We start from the raw sequence: 26,951 nt of genomic DNA on the forward strand, positions 1-26,951 counted from the left end.
CAATGCCTATACAACAGTGATCTGAAATACAGTTGACCCTTGAAGAGCCTAGGAGTCAGGGAAGCCAACACCCCATAGAGTTGAAAATCCACATGTAACTTTTAACTCCCCCAAATCTAACCACTAAGAGCCAACTGTTGTGCAGAAGCCATGCTGATAAGATTAACGGTAATAAATCTTTCCTTAAGAAAATCAGAAGGAAGAGGGGCACCTGGGTGGCTCAGTTCTGTGTCTGCCTTTGGCTCATGTCCTGATCCCAGGGTTCTGGGATTTCAAGCCCCATGTGAAGCTCCCTGCTCAGTGGGGAGCCTGCTTCTTCCTCTCCCTCTACCCCACCCCGTTTGTGGCTCTCTCTCACTCTCAAAGAAATAAATAAATTCTTAAAAAGAAAAGAAAAGGAAAAATCATAAGGAAGAGAAATACATGTACGGTACTACAAAAAACCCATGCCTGTGCAGACTTGCGCAGTTCAAACCCAAATTATTCAATGCGAACTGTATTTCGTCGTTATTCTTAGTAACACTGTAAAACATAGTTTCTGCCCTGGAGAATACCTGAGCAGCTCAATCATATTTAAGAAGACTAGTTTCCTATCTTAACCAGAGGCACAGGCTAAAGGTCTTTCACCAAACAGTCCAGGGAGAGATGGGCCCTCAGAAAGGGATATTCACCCAAATCTCTTTTAACCCCTGCAACACTAGGCTAAGACTTAGGAAAATGTCCCAAATGATTTGACTAGATGGAAACTGGTTTCTTTTTGCCTGAGAAAGAAATGATGATAGCAAACATGTTGTACGATCTGAAGAAATGACTTCATCCTGACTTAGCAGTTTCTCTCTACAAATTTGTATTTCCCTGGCCTTTGACAATGGATTTGGTTACGTGACCTGCTTTGACCAAGAGATGTTAACAGATTAATGACATAACCAGCAGCCTGAAGTGAGCTTGCTCATCGTGGATTATGCTTTTCTTTATGCCTGCCATCACCATGAGAAGAATGTGCCCAAGCTAATAATAGCTGATCCTAGAGAAAGGTTGAGGGACATTTAAGAGTAAAGGCACTCCCTGGGGCACCTGGGTGGCTCAGTGGGTTAAAGCCTCTGCCTTTGGCTCAGGTCATGATCCCAGGATCCTGGGATCAAGCCCTGAATTGGGCTCTCTGCTCAGCAGGAAGCCTGCTACCCTTCCTTTCTCTCTGCCTGCCTCTGCCTACTTGTGATCTCTGTCAAATAAATAAATAAAACCTTAAAGGAAAAAAAAAAAGAGAGAGAGAGAGTAAAGGCACTCCCAAAGCCAAACCAGGACCAGTGGATTCTCCCCACTCTAACCTGCACACAGAAGGGTTAATAAAACACACTGTTGTATGCTACTGAGGCTTTGGGGTTGTCTATAATGTAGTGTTATTGTTGCAACAACGGAAACACTCACCATAGTAAAAATTCACCTGTAGTTTAAGGGTCAAAACCTTGCTTGCTTTTTTTTCTCTTAATATGTAACAAGTAACAGATTTCTGATTCCCCCCGACCCCATTGGGCTGTAAGGTCCTCAAAGCAAAGTCCTATTACAACCCCAATGCAAAGACTTACTTAGGGAGTCTATACCACGTTCTCAGCTCAGGGGATGCAACCGTAAACATACATATGCAGCCGTCAGTGTCCACGTGTGAATTTCCCCACCTAAGATCAGGTCCGCGTGATTGCCCAAAGTTGCTTACAAAGTTTACTGATGTGGCATGAAGTACATCAAACCAGTAACGAACTCAGAACCACCCGGTGTTGTTTGCCCAAGTAGGAGAGCTGGAATCACTGCATCTTTCAGTAACAGAAGGGACTAACAAGGTCACTGCGTCACTGGTTTTCAATCCTAGACAATCATTAGAGCTTTCTGAATTAGATTCCTAAACCCCATGTATAGATATTTAGTTGAATAATCTGACATAAGGCCCAGACATGTGTTAGGGTTTTTGTTTGTTTTAAAGATTTTATTTATTTATTTGAGAGAGAGAGACAGAGCACAAGCAGGGGGAGTGGCAGAGGGAGAGGGAGAAGCAGGCTCCCTGCTCAACAATCCCAGGGCCCTGGAACTCTGACCTGAGCAGAAGGCAGACATTTAGCTGACTGAGCCACCCAACATGTGTTGTTAAAAGGTCTCAAAGCAACGCTGATGATCACAAGAACTGGAGATGCCTGGCATCTAACAGAACCCCTCCAAGCATGGACTGCATTTCTTATGCTGAGCTCCACTGAGCATTTGTGATGATGATAATGGACCAAAGAGAGAACCCAGAGGTACCACCTCCAGGGAACCACATGAATCCATTAGTTGTTGTTAGCATAACAAACCATTCCAAAACTCAGTAGCTTCAAACAGTAGGCACTCATTATTGCTCCTGAGTCCTTGGATCACTTTATGTGATCTCTGCTGGGCCCATTCATGCATCAGGTCTGCTGGCTGGTCAAGGATAGCCTCAGTCACGTATCTGGTGGGGAGACAAAGGTCTCTGGGCCCCGGCAACAGAGTGCAGGCATGTCCATAGGGTGACTGGGCTAGATTCTAGGTGAGCAAGTAGACATATGTGAGGCCACTTAAGACCTACACTGGGGACTGGTACATATGCTTACTGTCACTCCAGCATATTTTGTTGGCCAAAGCTACAAGGCCTAGCCCAGATTCAGGGGCTGCGTAAACGGACTCTACCTCTTGATAAAGGGAGCTACAAAGTCCTTATCACAACAGACTCGTTTCAAAGTCTATTATACAACCAAAGGGAGAAAAGGTTGCCTTAACCCAAATACGATTTCTAAGCATGGGCCAAAGTTTTCCCCTAATCGCAAAAAGTTAGACACTCCTGAAGGTGAGCTTTCATCTGATATTCCTCATTTCCATTCCCGCCTGCATACACATACCTTACTTATTCCTCAAGACTTCAGTTTCAAAAGAAAGCCAAAGAAATCAATTTCTTCTCAGCACTATTTCATATCATCCGCTGAGGTTTTTAAAGATGATGTGGAAGGCACGCCATCCTTATTGGGACTTGTTCAGGGTGAGTGTCTCTGCGATGCGTCTTCTTGGCGTAGGATGTGCCCACAGATAAATGTGACCAAATGATCCGCAGGGCTACATCCTGCAAAGGCCTCCACAGCCTTCTCACGAGGAGCACCGAAGTGTAAGAACTATTACAGGAAAAAGATAAACACACTAGGCCAGTAAAGAGCTCTGAGGAGCAGGAAACGGGCACTTACTGAAGATGACAGGCTGAGACTAATTATATTCTAGCCACCAGCTGCTTCACTCACCCGTGCCTGACTGTGCCACTTAGGAACTGCACTTAAAGGACACTGGCTGAGTCCATAACTGCGTTCCTGACCCACGCCCCGAGACGTACGTAGCCTGGCTGGGATGCTGCCAGAGTTATTATTACAGCATCCCTACAGCTAAAGGGTTGCTTTCTGGTTTTTTGAAAAATTACTATGACCTTTGGGTTAGTTCTACTTAAATTCTCTAAACACCTACTTGTGAGGTTCGGGACAGCAAAGGGTGGTAGGGAAAGTAATTCCAGCAACCAGGAAACACAGGATGGCAGAGAAGTGGCCAGGGCTGGGTAGTGCCTGGAGGCTCCTTAGGAGGGACACGGAGGTTAGAAGGAGAAAGCATGTGCTGCTCACAGACAAGGCTGTCCTAAGTGCCTGTTTGGTTCCCATTTATATGGGCAGCTTTCACTCTGCTTGGTGTCACCGTCGGAAAGACTAAGCAAGAGGAGTGGGTGAAATGCAGTGAACTCGAAAGAAATGCTAAATTCACCATAAAGATGCCTCAGAAAAGCCAAATTCAAGAAGATACTGCATTTAATTTAGTTTGCAAAGAAACTGTACAAAGTTCTGAAAATGCGTGAAACAGGCCATCGCTGGGAGGAAACACCACCCACTCTCCGCTAAAGGGTCTTTCATTCCCAAGCACTGAGCCCTGGATCCGGGAGACAAGCAGGTGTGGCAGCACTAGCGATGGTTTGGTTTGGTTGGTTTTGTTTTGTTTTGTTTTTTAAGATTTATTTGAGAGAGAGAGAGAGTGACCACACAGGTGGCAGAGGCAGAGGGACAATCTCTAGCAGACTCCCCACTGGGTGCGGAGCCCGACACGGGATTCGATCTCACGACCGTCAGCCGAAATCAAGACTCAGACACTTAACTGACTGTGCCGCTCAGGCACCCCCCGACAGCGATGTGTTCTACCCGAACATGTAGTAACCAGACTGCAAATGCTCCCGAAGGCTAGAACTGCTGCTGGGGCTGGTCACTCCATGGGCGCCTGGGAGTGTATTCCGTTTGTTTGTCAATCACAACTGAAAAGACTCACGAAATACAAACCGGCATCTCCAGGTGAAATCACCAGAAGGGTTCCCACCCCCATCTTCTGCTCACTCGGCAAAAAAGTAAGTGGCATTTTCGGATGGTCTTTTAATGAGCTGGTGGATTGGGCTACAGCCAGACTATGCTTTTGATTAATTAGCTAAGAGGAAACCAAAGCAGTAAGAAAGTGAACTATTAGTATTATCACCACAGGAACACTGACAAGTGACAACGACGAGGAATTACTGATTTCTTTTTTTTTTTTTTTTAAAGATTTTATTTATTTGACAGAGAGATCGCAAGTAGGCAGAGAGGCAGGCAGAGAGAGAAGAGGAAACAGGCTCCCCACTGAGCAGAGAGCCCGATGGGGGCTTGATCCCAGGACTCTGGGATCATGACCTAAGCCGAAGGCAGAGGCTTTAACCCACTGAGCCACCCAGGTGCCCCTAATTACTGATTTCTTTTCAGAAAAAGACAATGTCAGAAGAGGGAACTAAGAAGGGGATCTTCACCCTGCTCGCGCACCTCCCCACTTGAATACACACACACACACACACACCACAACTTCATACCCTTCTTTACACACTACTTTGTAGTAGTGCTTTTTTTTTTTAATATTTTTCTTTATTTATTCAACAGACAGGGATCACAAGTAGGCAGAGAAGCAGTCAGAAAGAGGGGGAAGCAGGCTCCCCGCTGTGCAGAGAGCTTGATGTGGGGCTTGATCCCAGGACCCTGAGATCATTACCCGAGCCGAAGGCAGAGGCTTAACCCACTGAGCCACCCAGGCACCCCTTAGTAGTGCTTTTTAATGCTGTTCTAAAAACCTAGCTATGTGAGGTACAGGCTGCTCTTCCTAGAGAATCCTTTTTTTTTTTAAGATTTTATTTTTTCATGTTAGAGAGAGAGACAGAGAGACAGACAAAGCACAAGCAAGGTGAGAAAGTGGAAGACGGGAAGGCAGGCTCCCCGCTGAGCTGGGAGCCCGATGTGGGGCTCGATCCCAAGATTCGAAGACCATGACCTGAGCTGAAGATAGATACTTAACCATCTGAGTCATCCAGGCGCCCCTTCCTAGAGCATCCTTACATTACCTGCACAGCAGTGCCAAGGATGAACCCGTGATGCATTTGCAGGGACATCCAGGCACAAGGCAAACTTTTACATTTGTCAGGGGAGTGCCTCGGCTTTGGGCAATTTCTATTCCAGTTTCTGTACCATTCTCCTGTGAAACGCCTTAGCTCAGCCTCTCCACTCTTAATGTAACCACAGGGTAAGTCCTCGTGGCTGTTCAAGGAATGGGGCCATCTCAAACATACTGTAATAGTGGAGTATCAAATTCACATTACACATAGCTTTATCTTTCCTACAACCGTTTTCCTGAAGTCTCCCCAGGTATTAAAGTTAAGGCTACGCCAGGAACCAGAGGCAGCAGCTTCATTCTCCCGCGTTCAGTGCAATCAACTGCTTGTGTTTAGAATAAATATTTGAAACTCAGAAGCCTGTTAACAATGTAGCACTTGATTACTCTGAATTACTCTCACCCACAGCATTGAGGGAGAAGTCCTTGGCATCAGCCCCACGCAGAAAACCTGCTTCCCAGCCTGCTCCATTTGCTTTCTAATGCTTCCCTCAAACTCTCAACACACTACACAAAGGTCTCAGTTTTCTCCCTTAAAGACCCCACGAATCCCACATGCAACATCTGACTTCCTTCTTCCCAGAGCACACAGATTTACTTCAATACTTCCAGTTCAGATATATTGAACTAGACCGACCTGTCTTGTTATCTCTTAGTCAAACCCCTCTGCTAGCATCTTTCTCATTCAACACTGAAATCTCTTTGAAAGGGTTTTCTGTTTGCTTGTTTTGAGACAAAACATCATCTTGGTCTATTTTAAAGCTAGAGTAAAAGGTACTTTTCAGTTAGAGGTGCCTATGTATGAAAATGGCCACGATCAGTAGCACTTTTCCTCCTTCAAAACCTATCCGGTCAATAAAGTCTTTTTTTTTTTTTTTTTTAAAGAGGGCCCAAAGGGTAAACTGTACTAACCAGAAGTAATTAGTATGTTAAGTTTTGTTTCAAGGCCACGCTATCAGGTTACAAGTTCTGATAAACCCTGCTGGGGGAAGACATGTCTTTCTCTTGGGACCACTGAGAACCACCCAAACAACCAAACAAAACACCTTTAATGCCATCAGAAACTCTCCCATCTAAACACAACGGAAACGGAAAAGCCAACACCAAAGCAGAGCAAATGAATGAAGTGTTCCTGCTGCTGGCAGCCCTTACCATTGGGAACAGAGGCCCCTTCCGGTCCCTCGCAGGGGCTCTGGCTCTTCCTGGGGTGGGGTAAGGGTGGCGAGGGGTCCAGGCCCTGGGTGCAGGTAGAGGTATGCTCCGTGCATGCTTGAACAGGACTCACAGCCGTCTGCCTGCCTGTCTGCCACTCCGTCCTCTCGTCTGGGTGGGAAGGGCCAAGATGAAAAAAAAAAAAAAATGTGCAGGTTACTCACTGGCCTTCCCCAGCGGGCACACCCAGGAGGAGGGAGAGGCCCGGCACAGACAGGGAGATTCTTCAGCGGCTGTGCCTGAGATCTTGCTTCTGATTCCTTTTGTTAATACTTCCCGAACTTTAAACTCAGTCTGCACAGGCGCAGGTATTTGGGGGGAGGCAAACAACACTTGGGTAATTAGATTCCAAGAGCTTTGTGCAAAGGTTACTGTGAAAAGGCAATGCTGTAGTGCACATATTTTTAAATTTAACTCTGAAATTTGTTTCCACCGTGTGTGAGCATTAACTTTAGTACAGGAAATGAGAGCAAGGGGCAACCTTGGTGCAGGGCCTGGAAAGGCCTGGAGCAAGGCAAACCTGAGTGTGGTTCAGACAATGAATTTCTCTATCTTTTAGGCTCTAACTTTTAAAGAAACAGGATTCTCAACAGTCTCCCAGAGTCGGTGAATCTTCCCTTGTATAAGAGACATGATCTTGAAATACGTGCCCAGAGATCAAGATTTTAGAAATGGATTCCCACTGAAGATGCAAGAACTTGGTACCTGCTAGCCTGGCCTCTGTAAACCCTGACGGGAAGACTTTTGTCAGTGGAGGGAGCCTCAGCAATTTGTCCGTATTTCAGTAGAAGGAGGTGGAGAGATGGAGCCAAGGGTGAGGAGCACCGACTGCAGACCAGGTACTTCTCTCATTTAATCCTGAAATGCCTTTAGGAGGGAAGTATCCTTCTTCCTCTCTCACAGGTTAGGTAACTTGGGCAGGGCTTGGCCAGGTAGGGAATGGAAGACCCAGAATTCGGACCCAGGTTTGCCTGAACCTAAGACCCAGTCTCCTCACCATACCACCAGCTATGACACCCACACTTCCTGAAGAACGTCACCTTTTTTCCACTTGGAATGGACCTAAGGCTAGGTTACCTTTTCTTAAGTTTTTATACCAGTTCCAAAATGGATATTCTGTGAAATATAATTCTGCAGGATGTTAATAGGTATAACAAAGAATATCTAAGAAGAATATTCTATATAGGTTTCTTCATGTTGGCTTTTCACATCTATAGTTTACTAACCTATATTGCGAATCTCCCAGTTCAGGACCTAGTGTGCTAGGTTTCCTTTCCCAAAGCCTTTTGGAGTGGGGGAAGGGGATCTTTTGGGTTTGGGAAATATTGTTCTAGAGACTGGTTATTGTGGTACTTTTCTCTCCCTCTGCTACAATCTGAAATTATGAGTCCTTTCAAAACTCACACATGGAATCCTAATGCCCAGGGCCGTGTTAGGAGGTAGGGCCTATGATTACCTAACTAGGACGGAACCCTCATGAAGGGGATTGGTAACCTTCTAAAGGGGAGTCCATACAGTTGCCTAGACCCTTCTACCATGAGAAGCCAAGAAGTCTTCCTCCCAAAAGAAGACTCTTACCTGACCATGCTTCCAACCCAATATCAGACCTGCAGCCTTCAGAGCTATGAGAAATAAATTTCTGTTGTTTATAAGTCACCTAGTCTGTGGTACTTTGTTACAGCAGCCCAAACAGACTAGGATACTTTCCTTAACTTTTTAAAGTGTTGTTGTTTTTTTAAATTTATACTGATCTTAGCCAAAAGGCTTAGAAGTGGTTTTTTTTTAAATTAATCTATTTATTTATTTATTTATTTATTTATTTTAAAGAGTCTGTTTCTTTCTTTGACAGAAAGAGAGAGATCACAAGTAGGCAGAGAGACAGGCAGGGGTTAGGGGGAAGCAGGCTCCCCACTGAGCAGAGAGCCCAATGCGGAGCCTGATCCCAGGACTCCAAGATCATGACCTGAGCAGAAGACAGATGTTTAACCCACTGAGCCACCCAGGTGCCCCTTTTTCTTAATTTATAAAGACAACTCATGACAAAAAAAGTTCAAACAGTATATAAGGGTATAAAATAAATAGTAAAAATCGACTTGTTCTTTGTGACCACTAGTCCCATCCCCCAGAGGTAACCACTGTTGGGAATTTCTTAGGAATCTGCTTTAGAAAGTTTTACACATATGAAGCATATAGGAATACCCTTTTTAAAATAGTGCAATTGGGATTAAAGCATACCCATGATGTGTGATCTGGCACTTAAAAAAATCTTGATATCGTTGAAATTTTCCATACCAGCAGAGAGTATTGTTATTGATAAACCGGAGCCCAGAATAGTAAAAGGTAGCTCTATCATGCGATCACTGCTTTATCAAAGGGTCCCCTGTGTGGGTCACAGTATGCTTCAGTACTCGGCGTCAGATGCCCAGCCCGCCCCCCGCCCCCTACCACCCCTCAGCTCTGGGTAGCCACCTGCACACTTGATACTCATGCACATGACAGGAAGGATCTAAAACCTACCTGGTATCACAGGTTGTCGTGAGGATCAAGAACAATGAGGACAATGACACCCCAGCCACACCCCAGGTGTTCCAGGCACTCCCCTTAATGTCGTCTATGTATTAGACTAAACCTTGCTCTTGACAGCCCTGTGAAGTAGGCATTACTATTAGCGCACAGACTGAAGGAGCCACCTCGCCGTGTGTACCTAGCACACAAGCCCACCCCAAATGCTTGACACTCTATCAATAAAGTGAACGTCGTGTCAGCAAACCTGATTGGTGCCATGATAGTATTTCTCAAATGGGCACTATAAAGTGGATCCCATGTTCCCCTTAAGAATAATGTTGTAGGGCGCCTGGGTGGCTCAGTGGGTTAAGCCGCTGCCTTCGGCTCAGGTCATGATCTCAGGGTGCTGGGATCGAGTCCCGCATCGGCTCTCTGCTCAGCAGGGAGCCTGCTTCCTCCTCTCTCTCTCTGCCTGCCTCTCTGCCTACTTGTGATCTCTCTCTGTCAAATAAATAAATAAAATCTTAAAAAAAAAAAAGAATAATGTTGTAATTAAGGGTTCTGTTCCAAAACTTCCCCTTACCTTACTATACATTCTAGACATAAGAAAATCTTGTAAAAACAGAGCCATAACAAAGCTCATCATCATTCAAAATAACAAAATAAGGTTCCATGGCTCAGAGATTCTGAGAGATTGGCTCCTACAACCCCTCCTTTTTTACTAATCAAGGAAATCAAACCCAGAAAATACGCGGGTCTTCTCTAAGGGTATATACCCTGTTACAACGGTCTCAACCATGAAATAATTTTTAAATATACATACATTTCAACCCCATATGATTGCTTAAGGGACTCCAACATATTCTATATGTATATACAAAATATACTGCATCACAAGTCTGATGTGATATAGAGTAAGCATTAAACATTTAATTAGAAGTAGCTTTTCCTGGGACGCCTGGGTGCCTCAGTTGGTTAAGCGGCTGCCTTCGGCTCAGGTCATGATCCCAGCGTCCTGGGATCGAGTCCCACATCAGGCTCCTTGCTCCGCGGGAAGCCTGCTTCTCTCTCTGCCTCTGCTGCCACTCTGCCTGCCTGTGTGCACTCTCTCTCTCTCTCTCTCTCCCCCCTCTGGCAAATAAATAAATAAAATATTAAAAAAAAAAAAAAAAGAAGTAGCTTTTCCTGCCTTAGAATTTAAAAGGTCATTTGAGGAATGGTTTGACTGACTCATTTCTCTTACAAAAAAAACTCTCTAGGCATAACATGAATCAATATCATCTTATTCTCTCAATTTATTTTTCTATAAAAACCACAGGCCTTCAAAATTAGCCCACTGGGTACTTTCCCGCATTAACATGGTAGCAGAAGCCTCTCTAGAGTTTGAGACATCACTCCAGACCTTAGCTTTGGTTCAGGATGCTCAAGCTTTGACCGGATCCTCTTGCCCATCTCTATTTCTTTTTTTTCCCTCCCCACCCACCTGAGAGAAGGGAGGAGGAAGACAGACTCACATTCCTTTAGTGTGGATACAGCTGAGTGGACACTATGCATTTTACTCTAAGGATTAAAAAAAAAAAAAAAAAAAAAAAGACAGGGACCTAACTCTTCCCTTCCTCCAGCTCTGACTCTCATCCATCTCATCACCATCTCATCCGACCTTTGGCTCAGGTCATGATCCTGGTGTTCTGGGATGGAGCCTCACGTCAGTCAGTCAGTCCGGCTCCCAACTCAGCAGGGAGCCTGCTTCTCCTCTCCCTCTGCCTGCCATTCCCCCTGCTTATTCTTTCTCCGTGTGTCAAATAAAAAAGTAAAACTTTAAAAAAAAAAAAAAAAGACACGATAACTGCTTGCTTTGACTGCTCTGCAATCAGGAGTTGGGAAGAAACACAGTGCTCAGCTGCATCCAAGACGGGGCTTTGTTGTGATCAAGTCATAGGTCAGGGTTCCAGCTTCCCAGTCTCTCGAGTGAGGAAAAGATCATCTACCTCCTTAGGCTGTGACTCAAGTTTAACCATCAGACATTTCGTGAATGGCAAAGCACCACGCAAGTATCAGGTAATGACCATCACTGCCTCTGGCTCTCTAAATATGTTGGAGGGATGGGGCACCTGGGCGGCTCAGTGGGATAGAGCCTCTGCCTTCCGCTCAGGTCATGATCTCAGGGTCCTGGGATCGAGCCCCGCATCGGGCTCTCTGCTCAGCAGGGAGTCAGCTTCCTCCTCTCTCTCTGTGCCTGCCTCTCTGCCTGCTTGTGATCTCTCTGTCAAATAAATAAATAAAATCTTTAAACATAAATAAATAAATAAATAAGTTGGAGGGAGATCGTGATAGTTGCTTTGAAAGTGGAACAAGTTGTTTCTGTTGTTCGTGATCTCCCAGCCCATGGCCTGTGGTTCCCAAGGTAGGTCCATCAGGATAGTAACTAGAAGGTGGGCACAATTCTAGTAGAAAACAGACCTGCTTATTTTCATGTGAACACAGACCTTTTTCTCCACTCTTCTTGCTTTATCAGACTTTCTGAACTCCTTCCTTTTAGCATAATTATAAAACTATTTTTAAACCTTCTATGATAAAAAATTTCAAATGTATATCAAGGTGGAGACAAGGTGGAGACAAGAATGTAACAAACCTCCCACACATCCTCCAGCAGCTTCACGATTACCAGTTCACCCCAATCTTGTTTCACCTGTTTCCCTACCATTATTTTGAAGCAAATTCCCAGCATCACATCATTTTATCCATAAACATCTTTGCATGTATCTCCAAAAGATATGGATTCTGTATGCAAACACAACCAAAATATTATTACATCCAAAAGGAAACTATAATTACTTAATATCTAATATCCTATCGGTATTTAAATTTCTCCAAATCTATCAAAAGATTTTTTTTGGTACTTTCCCCAAAAGAATTAGGCAATTAATTGATAAATGTTGTCTTTTCAAGTCTAAAACTTCTTTTCCATCTTCATTTTTTCCTTGCAATTTACTTGTTAAAGCAACTGGTTCTTTTGTCATAGAGATTGTCCTACAATCAGATTTTTATTTGATGCTGTGATTCATAACATGTCCCTCGGTCCCTATTATTTCCTGTGAATTCAGAGTTAGATCTAGGGACTTGATCAAACTCATATTTGATTTTTGGATAGAAGAGTCAATTACTCCAGTTTTATGCGCAGAGCAGCCACTGAGAATCAGTGTTTAGGCATTATTTCATGGGAACTGGAAAATGGTGATTTTCTCCCATTATTTCTTCATTTGCTAATTGGGATGCTATTATTATTAAAAGTTTATATCTGACTGAAATGAAAGCATGTAGTTCCCACTTCCATTTTGCCAATAAGGTGTTGGACAATATATTAGTTCCTTTCTATCTACATATCTCAATACTGAAAAGATAATTTTAGACTTTAATTTAAAAAAAAAAAAGATGACTCTTAGATTTCTCGGGGAAACAACTGGGAAACATTTTTTAGAAACCTTCAATCAAAGGGCAGAGAAGGACTGGTCCACAGTGTATCATTCAGATTCAAATGTGATTCTTTCTATTGTGAGCTCTAGGACTCTGCTCAAGGTTTTTGGCATTTTTACCTTTAGTTTTCTTACCTATAAAGTAGGGATAGTAACTCCTACCTTATGACTTCTGTGAGGATGCATGAAAAAGCATTCAAAGAGCCTGTTCTAGCATCTGAAAAATCACAGATGCTCAATAAATTATAGTTACTACTGGTTGCACCATTGTCTCCCCCATAAGTAGCACAGTGCCTGGCAAACAGCAGTAGCTCAATAAATGCTGAGTGAATAAATAAAGTGTTGATTGACTTTACTTTGGCCCAAGCTAATGGTGCTTTAATATTTTAAGATACTGGGGATATAAAAGTGAACAAAAAGTTCTGCTCATGAATTTATGCAGGAATGGAAAAGGGAATTTATTTGCTCTCAGGGTATTTATTCTAGTTGGCTCTTTTGAAAATAAGCACTATTAGTAACCCACAGGGTCAGGATAAGAGAGGGGAGCATGACCTCAACTACATAGGAAGACACGAGAGGACATCAATTTTCACCAAAAGAAAAATATACCAGTACTGTCATCATATTAGATTTGACCTGAGGTGCATTAAGGGCTCACTAGGTATAGTGAGTTCACCTGTGTCCCACAAAAATGCAGGCTGAAGTCCTAAGCCCTAAATCTGTGGATGTAACCTTATCTGGAAATAGTCTTTGAGAATGTAGTCAAGTGAAGGATGAGGCTTTACTGCATTAGGATGGGCTCTAAATCCAGTGACTGTTGCCCTTATAGGAAAGGACCAGCATCATTGAGATACACAGGGAAAAAGACAGGGTGAAGACAGAATCAGAGATTAGAGTTATGCTGCCATAAGAAAGGGCAAGGACTGCCAGCCATCACTTCAAGCTAGAAGAGGCAGGATGGAGGCTTTGCTATAGCTGTCTGAGGGAACATGGCCCTCCTGACACACTGGTTAGGATTTCTAGTCCCCAGAACTACGAGAGAATAAATTTCTCTTATTTTAGGCCACCCAGTTGGTAGTAAGTGACTATGGCACCCCTAGGAAACTAATATGTCCAGTGAACCGAGACCAAAGGTATGGACCAATCAGCCTAGCTTTGGCTTCAAGCGTCTAGTGAGAAAGAGAGCAAAGGAGGGGAGAGACCTTAAACAAGGGAACCTGATCTGTTTTAATTCATCTTATTTCAAGTGGGTCTATGATTGACTCTTCAAAGCTATGCAAGTACCAACAGGCAAGCTTGCTTTACCTGAAAGGCAGGTAGGCAGAAGTCATGGAACTTGCTGGCAAGGATACTTTGGGAAAAGGCACGCTGTCTGTGGAGTCTGGCAGGGGGAAAGGGGAAACAATGCTGTCCGGGCAGGCATGGTGGTGGAAGCACGCTAGCCTAGGCACCCACCTTCCTATCTTTACTGTAACTCAGGAAGGCTCTATGGTCTAAGGGCGATGTTCCTGAGAGCACTCCCCTCACCTAACCACACTGAGCCTCAACATACCATCCCATGCACTGTGAGAAGTCAGTGCAACGATGTGGTAGAGAACCTGGCTTGGTCCCTTTACAAGACCATTGTTTGGATATTTGTAATATAAAACAGTGCTGGGAGGGGGGCATTCACAAACATTCCCTGAGCCCCCTTTGTGTGCCAGGCACTGGGCTGGACACTGGAGAAACTAAGAATGAAAATAAGAACTAACAAAGAAACAAAGTCTTTGATAAATTAATTGTATTAGGGATGCAGGATTAGGGATGACTTCCTTCTTTTTTCCTTAAAATGTCTTTTAATGTTAAAATGTTTTACAATGAAATCCTTAAAATTAAAACTCAGAGCTAATTTTTTTAAAAATGTGGGAAAAGCTGTCACAGGCAGCTGTTTTGTTATTATATATTTAACAAATATATGTGTGTATATTTACAACATTGTGCAATCCTTCAACAAGGCAAAGCCCTAGGTACTTAGGGAGACAGTGCTGCCCTCTAAGTTACCCCCACCCACACTGCACACTAACATGGGGTCAGTAACACATATTTCACACTTAATTGGTAGCTAATTATTTCAGATGTGCTAATTTTATTTTCCCAGATTAGCTCCCCCAAGGCAGGAATTACCTCCTTTCACACCATCTGTTAGCACCTACTCGAAAGCCCACCATGCCCCAGGATTAGCTGGCCTTGCAGATGGAACTATGCAACGGACTTCTCTCTACTGTTCTGGAAAACGAGCCACGACAAGTTGCTCAGTGGTTATGCTAGGGCAAGGAAAGAGGCAGAAGAAACTGTGACTAAGCATCCCACTCACTGCAAGGGTCTGCTTAATCATTTCCTATTGGTTTGCCCTGAAATGGCACCACTGGAGACCACAGAGCGAAACATGCATGTGCGACCAAGGGAACCACCTACAAGTGCCCAGTGCCCGGGAGACAGAAGGGAGCATGTGTATGTACAAGTGCATGCGTGTGTACTCCGCCTGATGCCTAAAGCAAATAAAAGCTTTCTCGGTGAATTCAGACTTTTATTGTTCCACTGTGATGGCCACAGATGCTTGGGATACTTGCTGGAAGCAACCAGAAGGATTTGGCCCCGCACATCTTTGGAAATGTGGGTAGGAGTATTATGTGCCTGACGCCGTGCTAAGCTCTTTACATCTACTCTCATTTATTCCATTCAGAGGCCCTGCCAGCTCACCCCAAACCTGTTTCCCTGGTTGGGAACATGGCCACAAAGGGCCGAGCTGGGACTGGATCCCAGTCACCCCTTTGGTGAGTCCAGCACAGACCTCTGCATGATCACAGCTCAACAGCATGGCTGGCTGCACTGACAGAACCAGGAGCAAGCAAAAACATTAGTCCCGAGCCGTCTGTCTTCCATACCCGAAGCCATCGCTCACCAGTGAAGCAATGAACTTTGCCTGGAGACTCAAATAACCCCACAAACTTGGCCTCTATGCATACCTCCAGCCTTGGACAGAGGAGAGAAAGGGAACCCCGCTGTAGCCACCAGAGTGAGCTGAGAAGCTGCATCCTCCCTCCTCTGCATGCACGGCAGCTAATTGAGGTTAGAGCCATAGAAACCAAACAAAGGCTCCCAGGAGCCCACACAGCCTGGGCTCACAGCTGCCAGCCACTGTGCAAGGGAAAAGGGAGCCCCTCCCTCCTTCATTCCTCAATGGCTTAATGAAGATTTGGCCTGTCATCTTCCCAGGAAACAAACTCCACGCTGTCTGAGACTGATTTGTATTCTCGAACAACACAGCAGATCCGCCTTTGAAACCAAAAGTCAGCAATAAAATGGGTCATAAACATGTGAGGTTATGAGCCCTTAGAGAAGGTGACTGGATTCCTCCCAGCCCTTGGGCCTGTCAAAACCAAACTCGTGAGGAAGTTCCTCAATGTCCCCACTGGGGCAAGGGGGAAGGAGGTGGAGGTCACGGCTCTCACTGCACTACTAACACAGACAGTGTGCTTTGTAGGCAGGACCTCCTTGCGCTCCAAGCTATAGGCTTAGCTGCCCGATGCCATCCACCAACAAATGAGAATTATCCACCCGGCCTTGCAGATCTGGAATGATTCTGAAAAAAGTCACACTCATATTCGAAAACGTCCAAGATTCTAGCACATAAATGACAGACTGACTGACTGAATGAATGAATAAGGACTTTATATACAGCATAAGCAAGTACTATCTTTGAATCCAGCAAAGAAAACCCAATCATTTTCCTACTAAAGTTATTATTTTTTTTTAAGTATTCTTTAAATTCCTCTTTCGGGGATAGAAATTCCAGGGAAGACATCATCATTCAGATATTATAATATTTTTATTATTAAGGTCTCCGAATGGGTCTGAATATATCAAACTGACCTCAGTGCCTTGAACTTCTTTGTCATCTTTGTAGAACGAGGCTGACAAGTAGACAGTTTCTGGGACTGAGCGTGTCTGGCTCTTTTCCAAAAGGGAAGAAGTTGTCATAGGGAAAAAAGATACATCTGTCCTTTATGGATCCAAGACATGCGGATAATAGTAACTATAGTGAAATTATTATGATTTTATTGGAAGAGCTGACATTAATTAAACACATCTATAGCAAGCATTTTTCTATAAGCATTAAGGACCGTCTTTTCGTTCACCTTCACAACAGCTCTCGAAACTGTTACTAGTTTCTAATTTTGTATACAAAGAAACTGAAGCTCAGAAAACTGAAGTGGCCTAACTGCTAATAAGTAGGGAAGCCAGTGTTCAAATTAGGCAGTTAGCTGCCAAAGGACTACTGGGTAGATGGCAGTGTTATACCTTGTTCACGTCATGACAAGGGATGGAGAGTGAGTGCGTCCTTGGGAACACAAGGTGTCGGGCAGTGGCCACCGTCGTGAGAACTTCCCCTTCGCGGGGACCCTGGCAAACGCCCCTCTCAGGTCCCCAGTGAGGCTCAGTTCCTCCCATCCCACAGGGTCGCACTACTGAGTAGCCACATGATTTTACTTTCTAGCTTTGGATAGATTCTTTTGTTCGATTTCTCCTTTCTGGCAGAAAGTATGTCATTTAGAAAGCAGAGGAGCACTCTGTCACCACAGGTGATAATTCAGATTTCTATCTGGAGAAAAGATTCAGGTTTGCATACCTGTTCCGAAACTGCCTCTTTTTCCTCACCTTGGAAGCAGACGGTAAATGGGTGTTTTTCCCAGTGGCTGTTCTTTTTTTGTTTTATTTTTCTTTTCTTTTCAGTGTCCCAGCATTCACTGTCTATGCAACACACCCAGTGCTCCATGCAATACGCGCCCTCCTTAATACCCACCACCAGACTCACCCAACCCCCCACCCCCCTCCCCTCCAAAGCCCTCAGTTTGCTTCTCAGAGTCCACAGCCTCTCATGAATTGTTCTAAAGCCAGTCTCTGCAGCGAGGAAGATGCTACCCGGCCCTGTGAGCTCCAGCCAGAACGGATGCAGAGGTTCAAGCACGGCAATGAGGCTAAAGACAATCCTGATCATTAAAGTCTGTGTAAGAGTTCATTAAACCAGCCTTCCATAAGCCGCTGTGCCACCTCTAAGGCACTTGGAACTGTCAAAACAACGCCCACTTCCTCTCTGTTGGAGAAGCGGACTCTAAGAAATACCTATAAGACAGGAGTGAAATATTAGATCAGCTAAGAGACTGCTCGTTGTCTCCCTTTTTTTTTTCTTTCTCTTCATTTACTTAAATATTAAGACACCATTGAAGTCCCACCACACACTATATAGAGATTTCAAAAAAAAGGAAGGAATTCGATAACATATTAAGTTCATCATCCGGCCCTGAATTCATTAAGATGAGAGTCTTCACCAAGTTTCCAGAACCTCTAAAACAGGGACAACCACCGTGTATTATTCTAAGGGCCAACAACCAGGACTCTGGGCCTTCAGCGAGCTCCTCCTAGCTTCCTCTCTTTCTGCCTCCAGTTCTTTGCCAACTGCCTCCAAAATGCCTTTCATGGGCATCTGAAAGGAGAGAGGGACGTCTCTTCATTTAGGGATCGGAAGCACCAATGAGGCTGGTGCAAGGAAGCCCCGACAGGCAGAAGGCAGAGAGAGCACCGAGGGAAGATAGGGGAAGAGCAAACACAACAGGAGTTTGGAAACACCGGACAGCCGCTGGTGTGCCTCCACAGGGAGCCGGGCTGCTCTTCTGAGTAAAGACGTGCTGCCACTGCCAAGTAGCCTCCCTTGTAAAACACGTAAGTCCCAGGGATGGAATGTACGACACGATGAGGACAGCTAACACCACTGCAGGACATACAGGGAGGGACGTTACTAAGAGAGCAGATCCCACGAGTTCTCAACACAAAGACAAAGTTTTCTTTTCTTCTTCCTTTTCTTTCATATAAGATGGATTCTTTTTTAACTAATTGTAGTAAGCACTTCCCAACTTATGCATCTCAAACCGTCATGCGTACACCTTAAACTTACATAGTGATGTATTCCAACTGTTTGTCGATTAAACTGGAAAAAAAAGAGTGCCTTCCTCCCTCTCCCCCCAGAAGACTTGCTGCCATTTTTAACTACAAGAGTCAGCCCTAAAAATGGTGGATCCTTTCCCTGTGGCCACACCGACCAGAGACACTCTCCAAGACACTTTCCAAGAACCAACTCTCTGTGGTAATGGAAAGGCAAGGGAAAAGGAAGAGAGAACAAACTGGAAGGAGGAAAAAAAGATGGCAGGGGGCATAAGCTCTCAGTGTTAGTCCTAAAAACTGACCAAGTATGCCTCTTCCTACCCCCACACTTCCTGTTGTTTCCATCTAGCAAGATCTGCAGGGATGGTCTGAAGAGCCGGAGGTCACAGGGGAGGAAGAGGCTGGGTGAAGAACAGAGTGTTTCACTTCTCAAGAGCTGTTCTTTCTCTTAGTTCTGCAGACATAGCTGGACTGTTAGTCCCACTGCCACATGAAAAATCCTACATCTATAAGGGAGATACAGGACAGACTACAGGGAGGGAAAAAGAGCTAAACTGGAGGAAAACCCGGATTTCAGACCCCACCTGTGTTCCACGAGCTTCATAAATAATACTCTTGGGTTTACTATGGAGTCAGTCCAGCCAAAATTTACACTAGCACTTGAAACTTAAACAAGGAAGTTCTTTCAAAAAATGTCAAGATGAGCAAAGGCAAGATTGAAAACAGCTTCTGTTAAGAGTAAGAATTAACGAATCATATTTAGGGGAGAGAGAATTTAGGGATGGGGGAGAGAGAGATACACAATGTGCAAGGGGGTTGGAATTTGAAGGAGCAAGGTTCTTAATGAGGCAAAAGGATCAGTTCAAGACTCTGGTTTTTAGCAGAGCTCAGCGGCGCAGGGACTCTGAGTATCTGTTAGGGGCTACCCAGGACAGACAACTGTCCAAGGAGTATGGTAGAAGGTCAAGGAGCCAAAGAATTCTAAGGCTACTGGTAGAGTATTAAAGAAAAAACTGCCCTTGAGGTCCAGCCTGGGTTGGAAAGCACGCGAAGCCAGAAAAATCACCCAGAGACGTTTCAGCTGCGAATGAGATCCATCGTTGGCAAGCTGCAGAATAGCTAAGAGGGCAACTGTCCATGATGCTCATGGCTTCTGAGGTAACTTGATATTGCATACTTCACTTTATTCCTCGATAAATCCTGTGAGGTAGTCAGGCAGAGTGAGTATCACTATTGCCATGTTCCAGATGAAGGCACAGAAGCTCACAGGGGCAAGATGATTTGCCAAAATCTTATTACTACTAAACTGGAGAGCGATGCCTCCAGATCAGCTCTTCTGACTCTTCTCCGTCCAGTGCTCATTTCACTGCACCGTGACTCCAGTGTACTGGATATATCCAAAGTCAGCAGTGTGACATGCATGGCTCAGACAGACTCCGGTAGGTAGGCACTGGCAGTTCTCTAAAAGTATGGAATGATGGCAAATGGAAGGCAATGGAAGTAACACAGAGGAATGGGGATTATGTCAGTTCTCCCACAGTTCAGGAAATCAGGGCTACAGAGAGAGCAGGGGAAGCCAGAATCCCTTAGGACAAGGAATTAGAAGGAACACAATGTACAGGCAGAGAAAGCAAGAGTATTTCCTCACCAGCAACAAGGGTTGAAAGCTAGAAGATGGCTCAGGGTAGAGTGAAGGAATCCATTAGTGAGTGAATGAATGAAAGCCAAAGGAGCAGGGCAGAGGGCTCTGGCCCCCAGTGGATGATCAGCAATGGCAGGACTGAGCAAGACCTCAAGCCAAGAAGTGGTGAGGCCCCATCCGTGACGGGAAGGGAGGCAGCCACTGAAGAAATCATGGAACCTTCCCAAGGTTCTAATTAGAATGTTAGTATGAAGAGGTGAGAACCGCTATGAGCTTCAGATGAGACAATGTATGTAAAAGTATCCAATGGTGCCTGGTACACAGTAGATGCTCAGTAAGCTTTGGCTGAACCCAAACTTGAGTCACGTGAGCATTGGGGAAATTTTCTCCTCCATGTTGACCTTTGTCTTTCAAATATTTACTGATGTTCTTATAGACAATGTGTTTGAGGTGATCTAATAATGAATCAGACACTGATACTGCTCTTATCCCCAAGGCATATCTGAGAGCAACTAGAGTGTCATCTTCTGGGCCATATTCACTTGCTCAGCAAATATTAAGCACCTGCTACGTGGTGGGCACTAGTGATACACCAGTGACATGACAAAGTCCCTGCACACACGGAGTTCCTGTGGGCACGGCCATCAGAAACAAGCAACTAACATCAGGTGGGGTCACGTGCCATGGAGAAACACAAGCAGGGTAAGGAGAGTGGAAGTCGGGAGCAGGAGGCCGTGAGTGAGATGGAGTGATCTGCGGAGTGGCAGACGAGCAGAGACCTGAATGCAGGAAGGGAGAAAGATGTGTGCAAGTCTTGCAGAACATTCTTGCAGACAGAGGGAACAGCACGAGAAAGAGCCCAGAGGCGCAGAACAGCAAGTGGGTCAGTTTGGGATGAATATGATAAAGATAAGAGTGGTTAGGGACACAGTGCAGCTGCTGTGGCAGAGAAGTGACTCCCCGTTTGGGGTGTTGGTGTATCTGTGCGGAGCATGACAAGCAATCGAAGGTGGTTTCCAGAGGTGCAGGGCTGGACCCTGATAGAGGAACACCATTTGTGCCCGTGGCAAAGGAACCCCATAAACCAAGGTCCAAAGGGAGGAAAGCAAAGGGTATATCCCTGGGGAACAATAAAGAGTTTGGTTTGGATGCACAGTACATTTGATAGAGGAAGCGGTTAAATATTGGACTGGAAAAGTAAGATAAGGCCAGAAGAGGGTTTGGGGGCCTGTGGGAGAGAAAGGTCAGAAGGAACGGAAACATGTAATTTTTTATGTGAACGATCCACTAGGCATGAGAATAAGTACTTTATAAGATTTCATTAATTTTTATTTCAATAATTCATCTCATTCAGGGAAAGGAATATTTCATTCAGTAAACAGTTCCTGAGACTTATGGTCCGCTTCACGCTATCGGTGAGACCCTGAGGCTGAGAAAGCTTCAACCTCAGTGTGAGGTGGGGGTGTTGGGGTAAGGAGGTCAAAGGTTGGGCAGGGGAAAGCACAGAAAGTATGTGGACACCGCAGGGCCACGGGCAGCCCCATGCCATGCTGGCATGAACCAGGCACGCAGCATGGACAGCGGCTCCAGGACCAGAGAACAGGTAGAGGATGACGGTGCCAAGCTTGGACTATCGAATTCTGGGATTAGCCCTCTGGTTTCTGTTGTGTTCCCCAGGCCACAGGGCACAGCGCTCCATCTACATTAGGTGGTCAGTACTTGATTCGTAGTCCACCCAATCTGAGTTCAAAAGCAAGAGAAGCACCACACCTGTTCCATCTAGTCCTTCTCTTCTTGTGACTAGGGTTATGGGTGAGACACCCGGGGCTGTTCCTTCTGACCTGCCCAAAGAAGGCTGGGCATGTTAGCCTTTTCGGACTGTCAGGCGAAGTAATGACCTATAGGTCCTTTAATACTGAAAAGTTGCATTTGCTTGTTTGTTTGTTTGAAATAAAAGACTGTAGTATACCCATGTAATGGAATGCTACTCGATAGAAAAGAATGAATTACTGATACATGCAACAGACCTGAGTCCCAAAATAATTAGGCTGGGTGAAAGAAGCCAAATGAAAGAGCCTATTGTATGATTCCATTTCTACAAAATTCTTGAAAATACAAAGAAATGTGCACAAGCAGAGAGTGGGTGCCTGAGGTGGGAGGTGGGGAGACAGCGAGAAACAGAGGGTTACAAATGGACAGCAGGAACAACTGGGCACCGCAGATATGCTCGTTATCCTGATTACAGTGATGACATCATAGATATGTACATGTGTCAAAGTGCATCGCACTGTATGTTACAAATACCATTAGTGCAGTCTATGTTCATCATTCCTCAGTAAAGCTGGGGAAAAAAGGTAATGGTATATAGATCCTAAGCAGGGGTCCTAAAATCATACGCATTTCTATAGCTTTTGTGGCAGAGCTTTCTTGTATCCATGAATATTGTTGTTCTCTGCCTTCAGGCCACAGAGTTAGGCCACAATTTCCAGCCTCTGGCTGGAAAACATGGTCAGGACTGGAGTTCTGCTAGCTGACTGTGCACCTTCCCCCCGACACCCCCCACCTGACTGGAGAAGACTCTAAGGACACAGAGTAGCTGCGGTCCTGGAACTCTGGAGTACAGCCCCTATTCCCACCCTGTGTTCACAGTGCTGTGAATGAGAAATAAACTTAGAACTATGGAGAGCCACTGAAACCTGGGGCTTGCTCTATTTGATTTCCTAAGGCCAATTTCATGGTTTTACTTGTCTATTGAGGTCCAGGTGATTTTTCTTTGTTCTGAGTCAGAAAGACCTTATTCTTAACTCTAGTAAGTACCTCGTACTTTATAGAATCTGAGCAGATATCATCTGGAAACCATTCATTGGAATCATTCTTTTTGGTACAAGACGGGAGACAGGTAGGTATATTCGAATGTAAATTCATAGATAATGGATACATTTTTTAAAAAAATAAAAATACTATCCACTATTCTTCATGCTGGGGGCTTCATTTGTATTTTCTCATTTTATGTTTTTTTTTTTTTTTTTCCCCAAGGTCTGACTCTGAATTCGGTATTTGGAGGGTCACAAGGGAAATGAGGCAAGCAGATGTATTGATAACACAAACCATCACTACTAGAAAGAAGGGCCTCAAATTCCACTGAATGCTAGTAACTCAGCAGTAAGAGTAATCGGGCAAGTACGGGGCCTGTATGTACCCACTCAGAGAACTCCAGTCAACTCCTGGGATTTCTTCCAGACTCTCTGGGTAGCACTACCTTACATATAGCAACAAAAAGTTGTGCCAATATCTTTTTTAAATGGGTCAAGTTTGATACCTTCAATGAACATCACCTCTTCATCCTGGAATTAATGACCTTAATCTAAATTATGCCATGGTGAACAGATAACCCCAGAATCTCAGTGGCTTACAATTACAAGGATTTATCTCTCCAATTACATCCATTAAGAATTAGCCCCAGCCAAACGAGCAGGCCTTGTCTAGAATATCAGACTCATCCCGAGCATTGGCGGGCACTGCCCTAAGAATTCAAACGCTGGCTAACATATGTCTCAGTATTTAAAAGTACAGACCAAGTTAAAAACTGTTAAATAGGGGCGCCTGGGTGGCTGAGCTGCTTAAGCATTTGCCTTCGGCTCAGGTCATGATCCCAGGGTCCTGGGATCAAGCCCCACATTAGGCTCCCTGCTCAAGGGAGTCTGCTTCTCCCTCTCCCACTACCCCAGCTCATGCTCTCTCTCTGTCAAATAAATAAATACAATCTTAAAAAAAAAAAAAAACAACTATTAAATAAAGTATGTCCTATCTTCCTCGATGAATATATGCTCATAACAACCCAGAAAGGCTGAGATGGAACGGCAGCTTGTTAGACTCCTCGGGGCTCCGCACAGAAACATCACTATGTAGCAGGAAGGAGTCCTACCTGAAGCCTGCTCCCTTTCTTCTCCTCCTGCTCAGCCCACCCAGCCTGGACCGTGAAGGCTACCCCTATCAGCACACTCAAGCTCTCTTCCCGGCGCCTGGAGGACTGGAGTTGCCTATACCAGCAGGACGGGCTGCACGTGGGTATACAAGTCCAGGAAGAAGCTGGAACGCAGGCCCGGGGCTGTTTAGGAAAAGGGTTCTGGAGTCCCGGGTATAGGGACTGTGTTGTAGAAGATGGGGACTGGGGACAAGAGAAGCCAGAGGAGAACCAAAACAGGGCCCAATCCAGGGTCTGAGGGTGGCATGCGCCGGGAGTATGACAGAGAGAAAAGGAATGGCGGTGGAAGCATCTAGAATTTGATGCCAGAAGCCTCACTTCCACCTGCATTTCACTGGCCAAGCCTGATGTCAACGGGGCAGAACACACTGCTGGGGGTGGGTTGGGGGGCTCCAGCATAGAAGGACAGTGAATACTTTGATCAATAATATAATCTTTCCTTAGACACCAGTACTGAGGTGTTTAAGGAAGGAGGAAAAAAATCCAGGAGTTGAAAATAAATATGAATAGCTCATGACTGGTTGCTTTCTGAATGCAGTGAAATGACACGGTGCCTTCCAAATTGCACTCAGTGAAAGGAACTCAGTGGATTGGAATATGCCAAAGTGGAAAATGCCCCCACGATCCCAGCATCCTCTGCAGGGAAAAGGACAATTATTTGGCAAAGGGAAAGCAGTAAGTCTCCCGGGATACATTCAGGCTCAAACTAATAACGTGTTGCTTGAGGCAACCAATTTGTACGAACAAGCCAATCCTGAAGGGGCAGGGGGAGCAACTCCCGGTGGTTGCTCCCGGGCCCCCCTCCCCACTTTCCCTCTCCACCTTCCCTCCCACCTCCCCTCAGGAAAGATTTTCTTTCTGATTTCCATGCAAAAAAAAAAAAAGAAGAAGAAGAAGCCAAAGACACAAGTGGTTTCATAAATCATGTTGAGTGAGCCCACCCTTCTGAGTCAACGGGATTTGAGAGAATAAAAGAAACTGCCCTTCTGTAAAGGTGGTTTATAAAAACCAGCCAAGGACATAAAATAGAACTTATGTGGGGTTTGATTTCAGCTGTTTTTCCACAACTTTAAGAAATTTTCTTCCCACAGACTGAATCCTAGCTCTTAAATATGGGGAATTCTGAAAACGACATCATATGGCTATCATCATAATGACTACTCCTTATTATAGACCAGGAACTTTATGTACCTGGTCTCATTTAACCCTCAGAACAAAGTTGCAAGCTCAGTATTACCATTATTATTTCCATTCTACAGTCAAAAAACTAAAAGTCAATATAATTAAATAATTTGCTGAATATCACAGAGCAGGAGAGTAGGAGAGATGGTGTTTGACTCTATCAAACCCAAGGAACTGTAGATCTCCATTACACCATATCTACCTCCTGCCAGGAATATGCAACTAACATTATGTTGGTGAAAAGCAAAACACAAGTGTATGACAGCAATATCTGAAACGCCAGCCCCCTACCCCAAAGCAAAGAGATCAGCATTCGACAGCCCACCCCCAACAAATAAACCTGCCCCCAGACACATAAAAAAATTTAAAAATAGCTCCAATAACACCTTTCATTTTCGAAATGGAAATATTTTCATTCCTATTTTTTCTGATTTTTTAGAGTCATCTATATTATATATAATATACATCCCATAGAAATATATACAGTAAGGAAAGTCCCTGAGATAACCAATATTAGCAGCTTAGGATATATCTTATCAAACTTTTTTGTATATAGTTAGAAACACAAATACATCCATATATACATAGATTATATATGTATATATACACACACACATACACTTATACATACACATATATACATATGTATACACATACACTAATATAGCAAAACTATATAAAGGCCAATGTAGCAGAATGATTATACATTCTATTCTCTAACTTACCTTTTTTAATTAAAAATATAATTAATTGAGACACTTTCTGTGACTGCATAGCATTCCATTTATTTGATTATTTGGTTGGCTATTTGGGTTTTGTTTGCCTTTACCAATGTAAGCAGTGCCAGAAGGTACATCCACACACATGTCTAGCTATTTCCTGGGGACAGACTAAGAGTTACAGAGTGTGACATTTACATTGACACCAAGGGCTAGGAATGTCTTCCACACTCCTGGTGTGCAAAGTCCCAACTCTCCACTCCCCATACAAGATGGTTTCAATCATTTAAACTCTGCCAAGGTGACAGACATTCTTGTTTAATCTGTATGACCGAATGGGGACTAATCATCTCTTCATAGCACTTCTTTGCATTTCCTCTTTAGTGAACGAACATATTTACAGTTGAACTGGCATAGAAGCCAACCAGTAGAGCAGGATAAAGTGCTCCTTGCTGACCCACCAAGCCATTCTGTAGATAAGCAGGTGAAAAGGCTAGGTGAGGGATTTTTTAAAAATATATTTTATTTATTTAACTTATGAGAGAGATAGAAAGAGAGTCTCAAGCAGACTGCGCTGAGCTCAATCCCATGACCCTGAGATGATGACTTGAGCCAAAATCAAGAGTCTGACGCTTAACCGACTGAGCCACCCAGGTGCCCCTGCGAGGAATTTATGAGTCATAACCAGCTCCTTTCTCCTTAGAGAAAGGGAGGTAGTGAAGCATCAGATGCACTCCGGCTTCTATAGCAAGTGGCACTGCTAAGTA

At 44.5% G+C, this 26,951-nt stretch overlaps 1 protein-coding gene across 7 annotated transcripts in view; it reads right to left on the reverse strand.

The window, feature by feature from the left end:
- Positions 1–26,951, reverse strand: part of STON2 (stonin 2) — a 151,913-nt gene that overhangs the window by 52,450 nt on the left and 72,512 nt on the right. For 4 of the 7 annotated variants that reach the window (XM_044231959.1, XM_044231961.1, XM_044231957.1 and 1 more), the window contains one exon: positions 6,640–6,810. The exons of the other annotated variants lie outside the window; for them this stretch is intronic. In XM_044231959.1, the coding sequence (XP_044087894.1) occupies positions 6,640–6,810 (171 nt within the window). The remainder of the gene's footprint in view (positions 1–6,639; positions 6,811–26,951) is intronic. 7 annotated transcript variants of the gene reach the window in all.

Source organism: Neovison vison, chromosome 13 (assembly GCF_020171115.1).
Source record: "Neovison vison isolate M4711 chromosome 13, ASM_NN_V1, whole genome shotgun sequence".
In the NCBI taxonomy this organism is placed as follows: domain Eukaryota; kingdom Metazoa; phylum Chordata; class Mammalia; order Carnivora; family Mustelidae; genus Neogale; species Neogale vison.